A 19923-nucleotide genomic window follows, 5' to 3' on the forward strand; every position below is an offset into this window, starting at 1 on the left:
GCATTTACCATAATGAAGTCCTGCTCCTTGTTACAGTGCCAGGTCCTTCTCAATGCCAGCAGTTTTATAGCCTCACTGTCTTCCTTCCCAACTCCAGAGAGTTGTGGAGCTGGAAAAACCTCCTATTTCCCATGGCAGCTCCTTTATTTCTGCCTCTACAAACAGTGAACACAGTTAAGCCCCAGAAAATATCTTGGGTATTTTGTAACAAAACTTGCCCAACTGGAGTTTGAAGCATTTAACTGACCTATTTATTTTTTTTTTAATAACAATCAGTCATCAGCTTGGGACAATGCACAGTTGTAATTTTCACCCTGACAGATTAGAGATGCATCCCACTGGGCTGCTTCCATGAACGAACAGCTGGGAAGCTGACAGAGCAGCTGTCAGTTGTGTGACAATGATCCCCTCCACATAGCATTAAAAGCAGTCGAGAGCGCGTTACCATGGTCTCAGGAGAAGACTGGATTTCCATTTGCGCAGTTAAAAAAGTCACCTGGGCCCCACCTGGTAGCAGCTCATACACAGTGTGATGAAGTTAGCATCAACTAAGTTTGTCTGGGCTTAGACAGGCCCCAGCTGAACGCCTGGGTAGAAACCTGCCCCCCGCCTACCACCACCACTATTTTCTGTGTGACGATGGTCACACTCTGCACCATCACTCGTAATAGACAAAGGAAAAATCCCAAAATCCTGTTCTGTTTGGATGCTTTTTCAAGCGTGCCAAGCTACGGTGATTGATGTATTTCACAAACTTCATCGTTTCTTTGTCTCTGTAAACTAAGGCCAAGCAGTTGTCCTCTGGATTCACTGTCAACAGCTAGAAGATATGAAAATAAGGGAGGAAATTAGTTTCACAAAAATGGCTTTGATATCATTCCTAGGAAGAAACAAACAAAATGGTTTCAAAAACTAGTCAGAACAAAGGTCTGGTGTTAGAAAATGAACTATGTCACTATTTTCATTTTAATACCCCTTAACCTGAAGCATTTATTAGACAGCAAGGTTCATCTGAAGGGATTCTGGACTCACTAGTATGACTGTTCAGCACTCTCACTAGTACTATACTGAATGTGACCATAGTAAACAGCACCTCCTTGGAAAAGCATCATCCAGGTGCAGGTAGTATTAGGCACTGTCAGGGCCTGAGTCTTAAGCTTTACGGTGAACGCTAGCCTCTTGAAGCTGAAGGCAGAGCTAGGCCCATGAGCTGTAATTCAGGCAGGAAGGCTCCAGTGCAATACTGAGCACCCTCAGGATTATGTTAGTGTTATGACAAAGTGTAATTATGGCTCTCCACCCTAAACAATTTTATCTAATTTGCAGCTAGCAGCTGAGGTCCTTACCTCTTCATCTTCACCTTTAGCAATGTAGGAAGTAAAGCCACCACACTCTGGATCCCAGTCTTAAAATAGAAAAGAAAGATTCTTAGAAAGTTCAATACTGTCCAGGCTCCATACAGCCTTCCTGGAGATGCTGTTTTTCCACCCCCCTCCCCAGTTACTGGATACAGGATGATCCCCAGTTTACCTCCTGGTAGTCTATTTTTTTTTTTCAAATCAGAAACAACTTGAAGCAAATGTACCAGATTTGCCTTTTACCACAGATGGGCCATTTAAGGTTGCTTGGCGCTCTGCTCCTCACACATAGAGCAGTTTTGCCTTAGCAGATATGCAAAAGGTTTTCAGTATAATTACTGGCATGTGCCAGGTGGTTTCAGCTGTGCATTCTGGGCTCAGCTGGTCCAAAATGCTTATGTTTAGATTTTTGTTTTCACCACTATCTAACTAGCAATCAACTTAAAATGCCTAGACATGCCTAAAGTAACTTTTGAAAACCCTGGGCTTCGTGAATTGGAGGTGCAGTGATAATTTTGATGAGAAGAGGAGTGAAATGGAACACTTTTAGTGGGTATTATGGCCACCTGACCCTCCACCATGCCCAGAGCCACTGCTTAATGAGAGGAACGGCCTGGGAGATGCAGCTTTTCCCTCTGCCCAAGCGCCACCTCCTGGCTCCAGCAGGAAAGGGCAAAACTGATCCTAAGGCCATAATCCCAAATCTTTGTGTTAGGACTACTGAAACCAGGGCTTATGCAGAAACAAGGACTATGAAAAAGTCTACAGAGTCCTTCTATGTAGGAAAAAGCAGGGAAATTTTGGCTGCTGCAGCACTGCTGAGAATTCAGAAGTTCTTCCTTTTACACAAACCTTGTAAGGAGAGTCTGAGATCTCTCTTTTGTCCACTTACCCTCACAGCCACAGAAAAAGAGCAGGTCGAGAGCAAATTCTGTTGCTTGAGTGTCATGGACTAGAGTATAGTGCCCATGGGTCCAGCGCCTCAGCTCCCCTGCACACACAGGGGTACCTGAGCCTAGAAGGGGGAACAAGCAAGGGAAAACAATGAAGCTGTACAATAGCCGATGCCTGCTGAGCTCAAGGCATGTAGGGGACAAGCCCCTGTGCTGCCATGCTGCTGTGGAGCTGCCTTTGCCATCCCCAGCAAAGTGTAAAGGGAAGAAAAAATAAAACCACAGATCTCATGTTAACTTATTTTCTAGAGGTGGTTCTAAGTAATGTCCTTAGACCAATGTGGAGGAGGAAGGCCAAGATTTGCTCTTTGAAAGGGGCCAAGCTGCGATGTGCTTTGGTTTAACCAGTTCCTCCTTTTGTTTTGTTTTGTTTTGGGGGTTTTTTTGCCCCCAAGATTTACAGTAGTGCACTAACTTCAAGAGCAAGCAACCTATCTGTTATTGAAGTACTGAAACTACCAGATGCTTCACTGAAGAAGGATACTGCTCTGAACTCACTCTTCATGTGCCATCCCAGGAGGTACATCAGAATTTGCAGAAGCCTTTTCTTTTCCTCATTGCTCTAGCTCAGTTTTCAATCCATGCAGCCCCAAACTATGCCCTCCTCATATGTGAGTTTAAAAATCACACAGCAGGAACATGGCAGATAGAAGAGGCAAAATGACTAGCTGTGGAAATCAGAAAAACAAAGCCTTTGTACCAGGTAAGTGTTCTGGTGGGATTTTCAGGAGGACTTGGGTTATTACCTTTTATTCCAGTGTCCACTAACTTGCCTGACTCAGTGCAAGATGAGCATTTTCAAAAATTCTACCCTTAAACTTCAAAGCCACTGTTTTAAATAAACAGCACCAACCCATGAATCCAAAATTAATCTAATCTTTTATAGGAATGATATCTCACTGCTGACAACTAAGTGGTTATTTAGGCTGGCAGCATTTTCTGAAAGGTTAAATCCTAGTTTTAGGTATTGGTTTTCTAATTCTAATTATTTTTACTTCTGATCTGTTAATTTTCTTCCTTTTGATTTGGTCTCATACAAGAATCTATATGAAGCAGGAGTGTAACTATTAGCAAAAGGTTTTGGGCAATTAATTAACACCCCCCCTCCTCACCCATGCCTTAACTCCTACAGAAGTCCCACCCTTAAGACTTAAGTCTGTTTAAAATGGTATCTTCAAGCTAGTCATTACTTTATTCCAAGTTCTTTTGCAATGGTCACTTATTTTGGATACCCAGTCTGACATACTTCAAGTCCCATGTTTGTGCTGGTGCCTTGTGCTGGCTGCAGTACAAGGTGAAATGCTAGTTCCATGAAAATCATTGGGAATTCTGCTGCCAACATCCTTAACATCAGGACTCTGCTCAAGTCCTTTCACACTGCTGCTGCTCAACTTACCATTCTGCATCTCACTGTCTTGTGCTTCAAGGATGTTGTCAGGCTGGTCTGGCTGATGGGGATTGCGATCAGCGTGTCGTTCAGTCTCTTCCTGCTCAGGTTTGGGACTGTTGTGCCCAACAGTGTCTGCTGCTCTTCCTTCCCCAGCATCTTCATCCTCATCAGAGGGAGCCAGGAAGTGCAGCTTTAGGCCAGTGAAGTTGGAAAGCAGTAAAAACAAGGCCTCAGAGTGTAAGAACTGCAGGAATTTCTTCAGGATGTCAGGGAGGCTGTCTTCCTCTGCTGTCTCATAGAGTCTGAAAGACAGCAGAGGTATCAGCAGTGGAGAACCAACAAGGACCATGTCCATGGGGGCAGCATCAACCAGTGCAGCCTCATGGCAGTTCCTGCTTGGCCTGATCAATAGGTGCAGGACGCTGTCATTCCCCACCTTTTATTGGCAGGCCCCCGGCTACTCCACTGGATGTCTTTGTTCTCCAAAGCCTCACACAGTAGTTGGTATTTCTCTTTCTAGGAGAGAACGATAATGCAGAAACGTTAACATTTAGGTCTCCCTTGGTGTGCTAGAAGCAGCCATTGTCTACTCTGAGATAAGGCACTCTAACTTGTTTGAGGTGCCTAAGGACTGCTGAATTGAGAGGCATAGTCTGGGTGGGCATCATGTCTTTTCAATGCCAGTGACCAACAGGTATCAAATGCTACTTGATTGTCTGCTGGGTGAGAACGCAGTTCACTGAGATATGGATGCCCAGTAAACCAGAGGTAAATCAGCCTTGAGGAGAAAAGCCTTTCAAGTAAGACAAAACCATTATGGGTCATTTGTTTCACACACAGGTCGAGTTCCCCAAGTGCTAAGCTGTGAGAGCTGAGGGACAAGGAAGGCCACTCTGGTCACCACAAGGCTAGGAAGCAGAAGGACTATGTGTTTCCATCCTTCTGCTTTGCTTCTTGCAGGAAACAAGAATGTTGAAGCAAAGTGTTTGATTTTTGAGTCCCTATGCAGCAGTATGCAGGCAGGCAGAGGGGATCCACCCACAGAATCACAGCATGGTTGAGGTTGGAAGGGACCTCTGGAGGTCATCTGGTCCATTCCCCTTTAGGGAGTGAAACTATAAGGCGTTTTAGTTGAGAGCCAAACAAACAAGGCCTTTCCCAGCCTGCATGATGTGGTACCCACCAGCCCTGTGACCTGCTCTAGCAGACCACATCAGATTGAACCACTGGGCTCACCTTAAGAAAATCTTTCAGGAGAATTTCTGATCGCTCCTCAAATTCCTCCTGGATTTGAGCTTGGGAGTCCATGTCCAAATAAACTAGATTAATCCATTCATACAAGATTTCATGCTGGAAGGGAAATGGATTTGAATGCTGAATTTGCAAAAGTAAAAAGGATTCCTCAATTCCCCCTTACCCAGCTGGCCACAGGGCTGGATTCCTCCCCACACACACTCCGTTCCTTTCTTTTTTTTTTTTAATTCCACCATGAGTATTTGCTGCATTCTCTGCACTGTTGTAGGTATGCAAAACATACAGAGTCAAGAAAGATATACAAGAAAGAAGACAGCTACGAATACATGGAAAGGAAACAAAAAAAGAGAATGGGATAAGTTAAAGCATCCCCAAGCATCAGTGCATCCTGTAACAGGTATTCCAGGGACATGAAAGAAATAGAAATGCAGATAAGCAGATGTAGGCTTGTCACTCACATCATAGGGGATGTGTGGGCTCCTGGGCAAGGGAGCTTCCATGTGGCGTGCAGGTCTGACTATCGATGGGCCGTGAAACCAGCCACTCACTGACAAACGGCACTTCTCCTCAGACAGAACTTCTGACACCTGGAACAACATTGAGCAGCACGTTACTGTTTAGACTACAAAACATTTACAGACCAGCTGTAACAGGCAGCACACAGACTCGTCACAGGAGATAGACCTGACTCCGGAGAGCCTACTGCATACACAGAGAAGTCAAACAAGGGCTAGACCAGGCTGGATTATTCTTGGCTTACAGAAAGAGGGCTTAAAGCAAACTTTGATGCTCAAGTCCATTGTAGGTTTCCAGAATCCCAGTCTAAGCTTTTACTCCAAGCTCCCAGCAGAATCCTTTCCCTCTCGCTGAGAGCTTTGAGTCATTGTTATTAAAAATAATGGTATTTTAGTTTTCTACCGTTTGTTCTGTTGAAGAATGAGCTATCATAGGCTGCAAAAATTAGCTTTCACAGCTTAATCTGGAAACTCAGAAAACACTAAGCATCTGTGGGCCACAGCAGACTGTATCGGTCTACTTTTTTCTTCTAATTTTTAAGAAATGCTGTAATGCAAGCCATCATGAAGGGCATTTGCCTGATGCTTTTGTCTCTGGATTAAAGGTCTACCTATCTGTCAGACTAAGAGCAACCCCTCTATCCTGGCATTTAACCTGGTCTGTGGAGACCATTGGTTTTTGCACAGTAATGGCCACCATTAAATCTTGATTTAATCAGATTGTGCACGGAGGTAAACTGGGCTAAATTGAACAATTTCACATCCTAGGGTGCTGTACTGTAATGGCAGCGTGAAGAGAAAGCCATCCCCTTGTGAGTGGTTGCAAGCCACAAACTGTGAATTTTTGAATAGCACATAAAGACTTTGCACTGGGTTTTTTTGTTTGTTTTGTTTTTTACAACAGTCTGATGGAAGAGGAAGAAGAAACACAGTCTGTTCCAAAAAGGTTTTGGCTCTTATTGATTGTTACAGAGCTGTAGTGATCCTTTTCTTGCATGACTTAGACGTGTTCTAGGTTATTTTGAATGGCTACTGAATCCTAAATCACTTGGAAAAAGGAAACCAGAAAACTGCCTGCCATTGGAAGCTCATGGACCCGCTCTGCTCAGCAAACACCCACAGCTTTATTTGTCATCTCCCGAAGAAGGGTACACCATGAAGTCCAAAACCTGAAGATCTAATAGGAAGTACTGACTAGATGCTCTTTGCCCAATGTCTGAGAGGGCTTTAAGGCTGGCGTGTGCTGTGAAGGCTTCGTATCAGTCTGAGCCTTACACAGTCCTCTAGCAGTAATTTGCAGGCTCTACGCTTTACTGACTGAAGGGGCAAACAAATTATTCAGTGCTTCAGCAAATACTCTGGGCACAACCAGTGAGGTCCAGATCTGGGAGGCTTTGATTCACAGCACTCTCAGTTAGGCTTAATGCTTATTGTAAAAATAAGTCTATTATTTAAGCTGAGTTTATTGCCTGTGTAAACAGTATCAGAGACAGTGCACAGGACTCTTGAACAGTGCTAATGTGTGGGATTAAGTTTAGGTCAGTAGGAGGCAGTCACAAGGCTAAGTGGAACATGGATTTTTATGAGAAGATTAAATCACTACCTGAAAACAATTAGGGCAGTGACCAAATAGATATTTCTGTTAATTAATTAATTGTAAGACATAAATAACAGAAAAGTAAAACCCTGTAGGACATGCCTGACCTATATCACTGATCTTCTTCCTTTCCAACCTTCTGCTCTTTGGCCCTGTTTGTTACAGTCCCTGGTATTCTCAAGTACACAGGAGTTTCAGATTTCAGCCAGCTGTTTGTATCATGCAGTTCCACAGATTATTCATCCTGTTTCCAGCCATCTTCCTGATAAGTGCCATGAAGTGCTACTTAACTGTACCAGTATTTCTACTGCAGGGTACCACACTACATCTATGTTACAGAGGGGGTAAAGCCATATCTGCACAGCGCCCTATTGGCAAGGTGATGTGCTGAGGAGCTCTTCTGGAGCAAAGTCATGGCATCCACGTGAAGAATGTAAGCTAGTTTAAAACAAGCAAACAAACAAGAATCTCTCATCACCACAGCCAAATCCACAGCAGTGGCTTGCCAGGAGAGCAACACAAAATAGAAAAGGAAATATTTCTTCCCCCGAGATGATGAAGCCAGACTGACAGTTTAAGTTGGCCTTGTCAGTTCTTGTCCTCCTTGAAGTCCTGCCTTTAACACACAGCACTTAGCATGAGGATCCATTCTTCCTTCCCTTCACACTTCTCCCTTTCCCTTCTCCCTCCCCATCAGGATTGTAATAACACGCAGACTGAATAACCACAACAATGAGAATCAAAAAATGAACAAAAAGACAGCTCCTTGCCTGGTGGAAAGAGACTGGAGACACTTCAAAGAAAACCAGCGTGTTCCATGAAGGCATTAATGACTTGATGATTTGCTGTGGCTGAAAGTGTTCTGAGGAGGAAGAAAACATACTCTGGTTAAGATATGGACTGGAACTTGCTAGAAATTGCCATTTCTCTCTGACTTCATGACATTGCGATTGGCAAGACACCTGGATATAAGGGATGGAGCTCAGAGCAAGCGTTTGGTGAGGAATCAGTGGACTTCTGTTGCTGGAAAGGGAAGTTATCTGCATCGCTTTAGAGTTCCAAGCATCACCTCCATCCTGCCTCCACTCTTGGCCCTTGCAAAAAAGGGGGGGGGGGAAGATTCCCCTCTTCTTTAGCTTCTCCTTTTTCTCTACTGTCACCCATTAGCATTGCATTAGCAAAGACTGCTATAGCCCATCTCTAAGGTGCACATTTTACCTGTACATCAGCTTCCCTGGACTAAGGAGAAACTCTTTACCTTCCTTGTACTGTCTGAGGAGAGAGTTGCTGCAAGGGGCGCATAAGCTTCATCTTTTTCAGCCACCTGAGGCTGAGCTCCGAGTGCTTACCATCTGTGCTATACAGGTCCAGCGTTCCCCCGTCGCTTTTCTCCCAGGGTGGCACAAGGTACAGGATGAAAGCAATTCTCCGACCTTCCAGCTCATCATCGTGGCACAGCAAGACATCTGCAATTACACACGTTTTGCTGCCGTAGCATCTTTCCAGTACACGCATGATTCATTCCAATGGCTGCTTCCCAGCTTTGTCCCCGCAAGGATACAACAAGAAAAAACATGCCCTTTCCAAGAACTGCATTTTCACTCATCAGCATCACCAGCCCAAGATTTGCAAGATTAATTTTTGTGGGATTGCACTACAATCAGCAGATTAGCCCACTCTGAAGGTATAGGCAGTTATAACTCATCATCCACCCCTCCACAGCTGTCACTGGGCACAGTGGACAGAGATTTCCAACTTAAAGAATGATTAAAGCTCTTTTAAATATGGAACTGCCCTTTGAGTAGGTTTGTTGCTGGAATAGAGGGAAGGGGGAGCCCTGGGAACAGAAAAGCTGGATGAACAATTGGTTGCACAAAAGATTTTTAAAAAGTAGAGTTGACAGCAGTAAAAGTTTTCCCCTTCCTACAGTGATTTTTCATGACTAAAAGGCTAGGAGCAGTTGTACCCTAGACTCACCAAGGTGACATTTTAGCATCAGACTTCACAAACTCAACTGTGGCATTTGGAAGCTGAACATATCACCCTTTTGCATGGAAGCAGGCATGCAAACATGGGCTGCACATCTCCAAAAAGGTGGGGACTTGCAACAACACTGGGCCCAGTTAAAGCCATCAGCAACATGCCTACAACAGTTTTTCCGTAATTGGGACTTCATTTTCTGAGACTTTGATTTGCTGCTGATAGCTTCTAGAACCCTCTGGAAATAGAAACGGGCTGTGGTGGGTTATGTAATTAGTTATTCTGTAGTTTCCTATACACCCATAGAAGCTTTGGGGAAAGGATCACTTATAGACTGACCAGTATATTCATATTTAGCACAGGAGATGTCAATAGTTGGCTCCAGCTCTATCTGGGTTACAGCAGAAAGCCATGCTCGGAATTCTTCACACAGAGCATGCCTGAGAAGAAGACAAGCACAAGGTAAGTGTCCTCCCTTATTATAAAACATATCACCATAGCCTAAACTAATGTATTATCTGCCTTCCAACTATTTAAACAGTTAAAGGTGCTGTTGCTGCCAGAGACACTGTATTCCTGTAGAGCCACACAGGAGCTGGCCAGGAAAACAGCCCAGCACTCCCAGCATTGCCAACAACAACCAGCAGCGAGTGTGAAATTAGTTGTAAGGGGAACAGGTAAGCATTTCAGAAGCGACAGATACACAAGCGCTGAATCAGATTGCACCGCTCGGAGGAAAACGGTTAACTGACTTCAGGGCCACGACCTGCATAAAGCAGATTCAGCTCTTCAGGGCCGATTTCTGGCCTGACCACCGTGGCAGAAGGTGGCCGAGCACTGCCTGGCCCACCCCGCAGCCCCTCGCCTTCCCAGGGGAGCCAGACAGGGCTTTTCCCCTCCCCGAGCGGGCGCACCCGGAGCTGGCAAAGCCCCGAGCCGGCGCTTTACCTCAGCGCGGCGACGTGGGGCTCCGGCCTTCCCCCCAGCTCCTCGGACTGCGGCGGCCCATGGAAGAGAAGAAGGGACGGGGATTAGGGCGACAGGCCCGGTTCGGCTCGGCTCGGCGCGGCGCGGCCCGGCCCGGCCCGGGGCCCACCTGCCGCAGCGAGAGGAGGTCGTTGCGTCGCCCGCGGAAGCCGAGGCCCAGCAGCTCGTCGCGCAGCGCGTCCGCGAAGGCTGGGCCCGCCAAGAAGCCGGGGATGACGCCGTGCCGGAACGGGGCCGGCTCCACCGCCGCCGCCTCTGCAAGGGAAACGCCGCCGGTGAGGGAGGAGGAGGCCCGTCGCCACCGCGCGGGCCGGGCCGGGCCGGGCCGCGGGAAAGGGGGCCGTACCGTGGCGGAGCGGCTCCCCGCGGCCCCAGGCCGCCGCCGCCCGCTCCAGCAGCGCCGCGTCCCTGAGGGCGGCACAGAGCTCGGCGCGCGCCTCCCGCTTCCCGCGCTTCTTTCCCGGCGGCGCCGCGGCCCCGCGCCGCTTGGCGCCCATGGCGCCTCCCTCGGACAGCCTTCCAGACTACAGCTCCCGGCGGGCCGCGCGCCGGCCGCCGAGCCAATCGGATCACGCGGGGGGCGGAGCCCCGCTCCTCTGACCAATGAGAGAGGGGGAAGGGCGGAGCGCGGCGCCAAATGCCAGAGAGGGCGGCTGCCCTCACATCCCCCTCCACCGTGCGGAGGGGCTGGGGGAGGCAGAGTGGCTCCTCTCTATGGTCGCGCCGGAAGTGTGGCGGGCGGTTCCGGCGAGGCGGCGCGCGGAGGGTGTGCGGCCTGGCGGGGAGGTTAATGGCGGACGCCGTTCCCGCCGCTAAGTACTGACCGCTCCCTCGTCGCCTCCCGCCGCGCCGCCATGTCCGTGGTGCCGCCCAACCGTTCGCAGACCGGCTGGCCCCGCGGGGTGAACCAGTTCGGGAACAAGTACATCCAGCAGACGAAGCCGCTCACGCTGGAGAGGACCATCAACCTGTGAGCGCCGTCTCGGGCCTCCCCGGGCCCGCGCCCCTGCCCCCGCCCCGCCCCGTCCCGTTCCGCTAGCGAGCCCTTCCCCGCTCCGTCAACAGCCCCAGGGCCGCCCTTGGGCAGCCTGCGGGAGGATTTCCCTCAGTAGCCGCCGCGCAAGGGCCGCCCGGCCCGCCCGGGGTCCTCCGCCGGCCGGGGAGCTGAGGGGAAAGCGGCGGAAGAGCCCGGCTGCCGGCGAGTGTTTTGCTCCCCTCTACGAGGGCGTGCTGTTAAGCTGTGAAACGCCACACTGTAGGGTATTGTGAGTACTGAAAGCTTGCCAGCGACCAGGGGAATGGGGAGCATTTAGTATATCTGCTTTAGTATATAGAAACAGCATTTGACTCGGAAAGTGTGAAACCCACGTAACAGTGTTAGGGAGTATTTAGATGTGGTGAACATCATATATGCTTCTCTTCTGGTATGCTCTTTCATAGGCATCTGCCTTTGGCGGCAGAGAGAGAAATAGGCCATTGGCCTCGATGGGATGTGGGCTCGCCCTGCATAGTGCATAGGTTGTGGTTAGGTGTGCCTGGTGTTTGCTGATTGTCCGGTGCAGGTATTTCAATTTAAATTCAGAGTCGTTGCTACCAGAGAAGACTTTACTTCTGTCATAGATACAAACGATTTGCTAATAAATATTTACTTACTTTATATGAGAAGCCATATACTTTAGCTTCTTCCAGTAAACTCTGATGGATGTGTTCTTTGTTAAGTACATCTGTCAAGTTGCAGAAACAGCAAATGTTAACTGTAACAGTCAATATTCAATTTTGGCTATTAATGACAGGCTCATATGTATTTTTTTTTGTATAGCTGAGTTTATTCACAGTTAGAGGCTTGTGGAAGTTCAAATATGAACTTCAGAGATTGGTATATTTTTATAGTGTTTCTGAAGAAAAAACTCATCAGGAAGCTGTGTTATCACCATAATTTTTTTTAAGGTATAGGCTAAGGGTTTTGAGGTACAGACTAATGTACCCATAGTAGTGTAGTATGGATTAGCATAGTAGATTATTAATAAAGCTATCTGTGTATCTAAAAATGGAAATTATTCTAAACTATAAGTGAAAGGGAGGGGGGGAGCTTGCTATTAAATGTATCTGCAGTTAGGAAACTGGTTGTTTCGTCTCACTTGTGTACATGAGAAAGGGCTCTAACTACTGCTGCTGGCTTGTGATTTCTCCGCTATAAAAAATGAGGAGAACTTGGGGGGGGGGGGGAGAAATTTGAGTGGAGGGAAGAGTGTATACTACTCAAGTTTGATATGCTTAAGTACTGGGGAAAGAATACACGATGAGATGCGTCTCAAAGAAAACATTCCCTGTGAAATCAGTAATTTATTCCATTAATTCAGTTGCTGTATGCCGTAAGTCAATACAACCATGGTGATAACTTGCTACTGCTCTGCCCAGAACCCATTTTCCTCTCACTTTTTGACAGGCCGATGATCCTGTCTTCCCTCCAGGCCTCGTGCTGTCAGATCTCTGTGTTACTTGGATTTTGTTGTACGGTAGCATTTTCCTGTTGCCTTCTGTGCTCTCTAGGACTGACCAATTTCTTGCCTAAGCTTTCCTTTCTCTTCTGACTCTTCTCAGTCCCTCTTACCTGGAGAAATCTCTCGAGTTTCTACTATACTGTCACTAGAGAATGCAGAGGTCCAGCAACTAACCCAACAGAGTGATCTGCTCAAACTTGATCTTACCCTGGGCTCCTGGCCCTGCACTTAGACACTCGGCATTTCTCCTCTTCTGTGACCCAGATGTCTGATTTTCCACTTCGAAACAAAACCAATTCTAACAGTTTAGTTCTCAGACTCTTTATTACTTCTGCAGAAAAAAATCCCCGCTGTCCTGTGCAGCTTCCATCCTTCCCAGCAGAGCTTTTCTGTCCTGTCCCTTTCCCAGCTCCTCTCAGAGCCTCAGCTACCTTTTCTCTGCGGTGTGGAGATCAAAGAGGGTGGCTGTTAAATAACAGTTGCTGCCGGTTCATCTGGGCTTCTTTCCTTCTTTTGAATTAGCACCATGCTAGTGTGTCGAGCAGCAGGACCTTCTGCACTTGTGCGTATCGTAGTGCAGATCTTTGGGTGATAGGGGCCCTTTACGTCACAAAGAAGAACTTCTAGACTAGCGCTATGAATGAGTTACTGTTCTGTCAAGCACAGAAGGTTCTGCCTCGGCATAGATGCTGTGTCATAGTGATTTAAATTTAGATTTCTTGTTATGTAGTAACATATTTTCTTCCCCTTACAGGTATCCTCTGACAAATTACACATTTGGTACAAAGGAACCCCTGTATGAGAAGGACAGTTCTGTGGCAGCTCGGTTTCAGCGCATGAGGGAAGAGTTTGACAAGATTGGCATGAGGCGGACAGTGGAAGGGGTTCTGATTGTACATGAGCACAGGCTGCCCCACGTGCTGTTACTGCAGCTGGGTACAACTTTTTTCAAGCTGTAAGTGTCTGTTTCTTGAATGTAACTTTTAGTTTAACTTTATTGTCACAGACCCCTAAACATGCGGGCTAGAGGTTAAAGTGGCTAACTGATAGATGTTTTGAATGTGATCCATTTCTTGCAAGGACTTAGCCTGGGAAAACTTTTTTGAATGGTGGAGTTTTCATCTAAAATGTGTTTGTCTGACTCTGCTCATGAGTGGGGTGACAGTTTTGAACCAACTGGAAATCTTAGTTATGGTACGTCACTATGGTAAAATCCTGTTTAAAACTCATTATCAGTAGTTAGTATGTTGTTCTTACATTGTGAAAGCTGTTATGCTTAAATATCCTTATGCTATGGCCACAAAAATAGTAAAGTGGAGCTCAAGGAATAAACCCCAGTAAATGCAGAATGATATCTGTTTACAAACTACTGGGTGAGCTGGGGACAGCAAGAAAGGTAGGCATCTGAATTTGAGAAAATGGTTTCAGTTCATCTCATAGTTATCACTGCTGGAGTGAAATTTTAGTGTTTGGATCATATGGTCGTGGTGATGGTGGTGGTGCTTGTTTTCTTTTTTAATCTGGATGGGCTTGACTTGTCTCAAGTTATCCTGCTTGTGTGCTTGCTCTTATGTTTTTAACATTTATATTGTTTGTTCCCAATTTTGTATGTGTGTATGTGAAATCTAATTTTATATCCAGATTCTTTTTGACATCTTGATTTGGGGGATGTTTGTGGGCAAAATAGGCTAGACTCTAAAAGTTTTGCTAAACTCTGTAATAATGAAAATGTATTTTTAGTGGTTTTTTTCATTAACCTTGCATCAAATGCAGGATGGTTCCCCACATGAATTTTAGTTTCTGCTTCCTGTGTGCTTCAGTGAGTGCTGTTTTTGAGATAGGAACAAATATGGTCAGTATTTACAACTTTCTTCAACTTCTGGTGCTTTTATATGACTGTTAAAACTTTACCTTCTAAGTGTCCCAGTTATTACCATGTATATTGTTATACTTTGAAGTTAACAATATAACAATATTGTTTATACTGCTGAAGTTAAAGTATTTTATATAATGGGTGGGTTGTTTTTTTTAAGGGGCATAGAGTAGCCATTTTAGTCATGGTTTTGGTGAAAGCTATCCTACTGTCTTCAAGTTCAGCAAAATTAGATTTGGAACTTCTGACTTAAGGGCCTTGTGTGAATTTGTAACTCCCTGCCTGGAAGTACATCCAAACTTACCTGTGAAAGTCTGTAAATACAATAAAACATAACTTTAGCTTTCATCATTGATTATTTTAACAGACCTGGTGGTGAACTCAATCCAGGAGAAGATGAGGTAGAAGGGCTCAAACGCTTAATGACAGAGGTCTGTTTTCTTTCGTTACGTTGCTATACCAGAATGTTGGATTATTTTAGAGTTAACAGAATAAGCCAAAGCATTAGAGTAGTCTCCTTATCGCTTCTGGTTTTTGGTGCTTCTGTGGTGTTCTCAGGTAGTTAACAAATAAAGCAGTAAGTTTTCATTTATCTGCATCATGTGTGTGACAGAGTGGTCTAGTGGCTGAACCCCTACCTGCTGCTCAAGTCCTGTGTTTATTTGCAGCTTTGCTTTTTGGCTGGCTTCAGGCAAGTGAGCATGCAGATGGGCAATAAAATAAATTGCAGAGCACAACTGATGAGGTTTTTGAGATAGTGTTCCCAATGCACTAATTAACCTTCCATGCTTTCCAAGTAACCTAAATTACTTCTGTCAGGTAGTGTAACAGTGCATTTCATTCTTCCCATTGGTCTGACGGGACTCAGTTCAACTGAATACAGCATGGAATTTCAAATGCTCTTGAAAGTGTCCTTGTCCTGTCAGGTGAGGCTTTTACTAAAAAAAGTCACTTTATACAAAAATACTCTAAAATGCTATTAAAAGCTGTTCCAGAGCAGTTCTGAACTACATCAGACCCTTATTACAGCAAGTCTTCATGCTTCCAGTGTATGTTTTCTAAAAAAATTGACTTGGGGTAGTTAGAGTTTTGACTGTAACTGGATTTTTGGTAGATACTGGGTCGTCAGGATGGTGTTCAGCAAGACTGGGTGATTGATGACTGCATTGGTAACTGGTGGAGACCGAACTTTGAACCTCCACAGGTGAGTACTCATGTTGACTTTCATCTTCTTCCATCAAGTATTGATCTTCCAAAAGCCTTCAACCTACCAGTTGGGCTTTTTGAGTACTTGCTGCATGAGCAATTAGTTTTTCTTTTTTTTTTACCTATTTCATCTCCTTCCTGTGGCTGAGGAGAAACTACACACTTTTTCTTCTGGCAACTCCCCCCTCCCTCCTCACACCCGTCCTGATGGATGAGAAACCACTGGATGTAATAGCTTCCAGTCCTGTGCTGAGCCAGATGCATCATTTAAATTCCTGTTTTAGCCACAATGGAAACTCTTGCACTGCTGCATATGGAACAGATGCCCTGTGAATAAAATAGTCTCACTCGCTACCCTATTTCTAAATGCTTTAATACTGAAAATAGTTGCTCAGTTTGCTGTTATGCATTTCTGTCTTGCTGGGTTGTTTTAACCGCTCATGAGTACTGGTGCCTCTTTAGATCCTGTCAATAGTTGTGACAGCAACAGCATTTCTTTCTGAGTACTTTCTTATAAAAGTGGTTTTCATTATTTGATGCCATGAAAGAACAATATACGACACATTGAAAGCTTGCACAGTGCTTGATAATTTATAAAGTCGCACTTAAGATTGCACAATATTTTCAAAGCTCTGTACAACCAATTTTTTTTTTCTTCCAGTATCCCTATATCCCAGCTCATATTACAAAACCAAAAGAGCACAAAAAGCTTTTCTTGGTCCAGCTTCAAGAAAAGGGTAAGTGTTTGTTTGCAACAAAGGATTGTATTTATAACAGTGTCTAAATGCTTGCATTTCATGCAAGGAAATGTGGTAGCAAGTTTGTGTTCATATGCTTGCAGTTGTTCATAGTTGATCACTAGAAAAGTTAAATGCTGTTTCCAGTTTTCAAGGTAGGTGATCCTTTGAATATAAGTTCCTAGTAAATGCTCGTTCCTGCTCCTGCATCAGTATATGTACAGCATACAAACCTCATATTTAACTAGAAAAGGAATAAGCCTACTCTAGTACTATAGTGCTATCTGTAGTGATCTTGTTTTGAGGTGTGTGGGGGGTGGTGATACCGTGGCTGAATGTGTGGTGGTTTTTCTTATTAATCAGCTTGTGTTTGTTTTTAGCTTTGTTTGCAGTCCCGAAAAATTACAAGCTGGTTGCTGCACCATTGTTTGAGCTCTATGACAATGCACCAGGATATGGACCCATTATTTCCAGCCTTCCTCAACTTTTGAGCAGGTATATTATAATTTATTTGTACTATAATTCTTGGGAACACATCTGCTGTGGGACACCAGAGCAAGGCTAGACACTACAGAAAGCAGCTGTGAAAAGGTTGCAGCAAGCCCAAAGAGCTTAGAATCTACCTCAGACAAGATGTAACGGACAATTTAGAGGCACTGATCGCAGCTTGCTAGCACCGAAGTCCTATCTAGCAGTTGTAGCAAAGGAAAATGTTGAAAGATAGTGAGGATGAAGCTGTGCACAGGCTAAGGAACAGCTTCTTGCAAGTGTTAGGGACAGCATGAGAGTAACAGCCAAGATCCATGTTTGAGGCACTGAATTAGGTGTGCATGTTATCACAGCTTTGTGCTGATTAGATGTGGTGGGTTTTTTTAGACTCTGTAGCAGAGTTTATGACATGTAGCATCTTTAACATAGTTATCTGTAGGGACAGCTGTATTTTTTCCTTCCTTTTCCCAATGTACACTCTCTTTGTCTTTCTTACCTGAAAATGGCTTGTACTTCGGGTGTCCAGAGCTCACTAGTCTCACTGGTTTCTTTTACTTCAGCAAATGTTCAGGAATGCCAGGCATCCCACAGCCTGTCAGCTGTTACTAGGGGAAGTAGTTCTGTCATCCACCTACTTTGATGAAAAAAGTCTGTTAGCAGAATGGCAACACTGGTATTGCCCATAACAGGCTTGTATCGTGCTATGTTTTTTTTTTCTCTATCGAGTCCCAATTTTGGCAGTTGTAGCTATGGGGGCTTCCCCCTCCCCCTGCTCTAAAGACAGCAGATACTTTCTCCTGAGTACCAGCAAAACACTGGCTATTATGCAGCCAGCTGCCAGTTTGGTACCAGTGCAACAGACACATCCAAAGGATGAACATCTGGAAGTTGAGATGGATGCTTGCTTTCACTGTGTGAACGCTGTGTGTTGTGAAACTTAGTTGAGAAGAATTAGCTGTTCTGTTGAGTATGTCCATCTGTTACCCTTGGAGTGTTTGGCCCTGATAGCAGAAATGCTGCGACAGAGTTGCTGATGGGGGTATGTAACTCTCACTGGTATCTTCATATTTATGAAGCTCTTTTAAGAGATGAAATGTTAATAATTAGTTCTTCTGCAACCTTAAGAGACTGTTGCACAATGCTAGCGCAAGATTGGCTGTTAAAAATGATGCTTTCTGTTATACTATAAAGCTGTCTTAGTAAGAAATGCACTTTTGTTCTGTCAAATGGAGGCTTATCAAGAGCAGAAACAAAACATTTGCTTCTTCATTCCAAAATGTCACTTAAATAAAAACAATGAAAATCCCTCACTTGGTATAATTCTTTTAATTTTAGGTTCAACTTTATTTACAACTGAATTCTCATATACCTGAAGAGTCTGATAGAAGAAGCCGTCTCTGTGAGCACAGCTTTAAAATGTAGAGAAAAAAATACGTGTGATGCAAGGATTTTTATGTCATTCTTTTCCTGAAGGCCACTGAACTTTCTATTGTATGAATAGAGAAGTGAATCTCAGCTGTTTAGGTAGTGGGATGGCAATGTGATATCAGTGTTTTAATTGCTTTTCATTGTAATACTCACCAAATTTTTTTTTGTACAACATTAAACAAAATGGTTAAGATTCTGTTTGTCTTGGGTTTGGTTTTTTGTGTTTTGTTGGGTTGGTTTTTTTTTTTGCTTTAGTTTTCTCCTACATTTAGGTATGTATTTTAAACTTTATTATGTTCCTTCAGCAATACCGGAGGATCTTGGAAACAAGAGGAGGACCTAACCCATTCAGGGACCATTCGGATGCTCTGATCTGCATCCCTGAGCAGGAAATTAGTCTGAAGGAGAAATGAAACAGTATAAGTAGGTGTAATATGATTTTGAGTCGTCTTAACTTGGAGAACAGAATTGCTGTTTTGAGGGAGTATGAGTTCTTAAAGGCAAGTGTAGCCTTTGTTTAAAGCTTATTAGAACTGATCTGGAAGCATTACTGTTTGTACAGGGCTTGGAGGAGATGTAACATGTATCTTCTCCCTCTGTGCCCCCTTAAGAAAATAACAACCCAACAAATTCTGTTGGACTGGCCTGAGATCCAGTTAAAATATGAAATTAATTTTGTATATTTTTCTATAGCTACTGGACAGAATTTGGGTCATGTGAAATGTTTTGCCAATGCCATATGCAAGTGGTTCCATGTTACGCTGAGCTGTTGTAGTAGACCAGTGTGCTGTGTCATCCTGCAAGGGATACTCGTACTTCTGCTTCTTCTCAACATTTCAGTCTCTTGCAGGTAGTAAATATCAACCTTTATAGTTCTGGTTTTTTTACATGCTTGGCTAAACATAAATTCCAGTGGATGTGTCACTTCCTAATGCCTTTAGCCTTCCATAGTTTTGCTTAACTCTTTTAAAGACTTGTTTCCAAATTCTGCCTCTGACCAGAAGATGCACTGTTGCTTGTGCGCTGTCCTGTTTCATGAAGGCATTGTTGGAGAGTGCATGCTGCCAAGAGAACTGGAACTTGCCAAAGCACTTGGTTCTATTGCCAGTTGTACTGCTGAGCTATGTGCAGAACAATTGCGACAGCTTGATGCTTCAGTCAAATGGAAGCTATGCAGTATGGGATCAATACTGGAAAATTTAATGGTCCTGTGGATGGAAGGCCTGGACATATGATTAGCAAAATGTATGGTTTCTTAGGCAACTGCCAGATGGGGAAAATAAAGCTAGCAGGGGTCTGTAGAACAGAACAGCTCTTGCATGGGGAAGTGAGGGAAGGTGGAGACACTACAAGAACAAGAAGCAGCGCAAGAGCGCTGCTGTCGAGGCCTGGCATTTAACAGCATCCTTCATCTTCCATTGCTGCATGCTCGTTTGAGTCAGACTAATTTTTGTTCCAAGCTACCTCTGAAAGAGCGCTGCAGGTGCTGTATCAGCTCTCTGCTTTCTCCTTTGACTAGGTGCCTGTAGGTTTTTGGGGCTACTGAAGGAGAGCCCCTCTGATTTCCCGCAAACCCCCCAAACTTTGGTTGTGCAGAGGCTGCCCCGGGAGCGGGCAGGCTGCCGGGGTGCGGAGCCTCCCCCCCGCGCTGCAGG

At 44.9% G+C, this 19923-nt stretch overlaps 2 protein-coding genes across 2 annotated transcripts; one reads left to right on the plus strand and one right to left on the minus strand.

The window, feature by feature from the left end:
- Positions 1–231: 231 nt before the first annotated feature.
- OGFOD1 (2-oxoglutarate and iron dependent oxygenase domain containing 1) lies at positions 232–10565 on the minus strand. Its single transcript, XM_072871869.1, has 13 exons — positions 10381–10565; positions 10144–10289; positions 9996–10042; positions 9387–9487; positions 8417–8533; positions 7838–7929; positions 5414–5542; positions 4938–5051; positions 4138–4217; positions 3708–4003; positions 2251–2373; positions 1347–1405; positions 232–820 (listed from the first exon to the last, which is right to left on the minus strand). Exons 1-13 carry the CDS (start codon positions 10529–10531, stop codon positions 659–661), a joined length of 1617 nt encoding a protein of 538 aa, XP_072727970.1. The 5' UTR covers positions 10532–10565; the 3' UTR covers positions 232–658.
- A 186-nt stretch (positions 10566–10751) lies between these two features.
- On the plus strand, positions 10752–18461 carry NUDT21 (nudix hydrolase 21). The gene is made up of 7 exons (XM_072871870.1): positions 10752–11004; positions 13290–13490; positions 14776–14839; positions 15523–15612; positions 16276–16351; positions 16732–16846; positions 18176–18461. Exons 1-7 carry the CDS (start codon positions 10889–10891, stop codon positions 18195–18197), a joined length of 684 nt encoding a protein of 227 aa, XP_072727971.1. The 5' UTR covers positions 10752–10888; the 3' UTR covers positions 18198–18461.
- Positions 18462–19923: the final 1462 nt, after the last annotated feature.

This window comes from Ciconia boyciana, chromosome 9 (genome assembly GCF_034638445.1).
Source record: "Ciconia boyciana chromosome 9, ASM3463844v1, whole genome shotgun sequence".
NCBI lineage: Eukaryota > Metazoa > Chordata > Aves > Ciconiiformes > Ciconiidae > Ciconia > Ciconia boyciana.

Bases quoted from the DNA above. Each gene is read 5' to 3' on its own strand.
- OGFOD1 (XM_072871869.1), bottom strand. From the start codon at position 10,531: ATGGGCGCCAAGCGGCGCGGGGCCGCGGCGCCGCCGGGAAAGAAGCGC. The intron at 10,290-10,380 runs GTACGGCCCCCT...TTTCCCTTGCAG, and splicing joins CGGGGAGCCGCTCCGCCACG to AGGCGGCGGCGGTGGAGCCG. The intron at 10,043-10,143 runs GTGGGCCCCGGG...GGGCCGCCGCAG, and splicing joins ACCTCCTCTCGCTGCGGCAG to TCCGAGGAGCTGGGGGGAAG.
- NUDT21 (XM_072871870.1), top strand. From the start codon at position 10,889: ATGTCCGTGGTGCCGCCCAACCGTTCGCAGACCGGCTGGCCCCGCGGG. The intron at 11,005-13,289 runs GTGAGCGCCGTC...TTCCCCTTACAG, and splicing joins CTGGAGAGGACCATCAACCT to GTATCCTCTGACAAATTACA. The intron at 15,613-16,275 runs GTGAGTACTCAT...TTTTTCTTCCAG, and splicing joins CGAACTTTGAACCTCCACAG to TATCCCTATATCCCAGCTCA.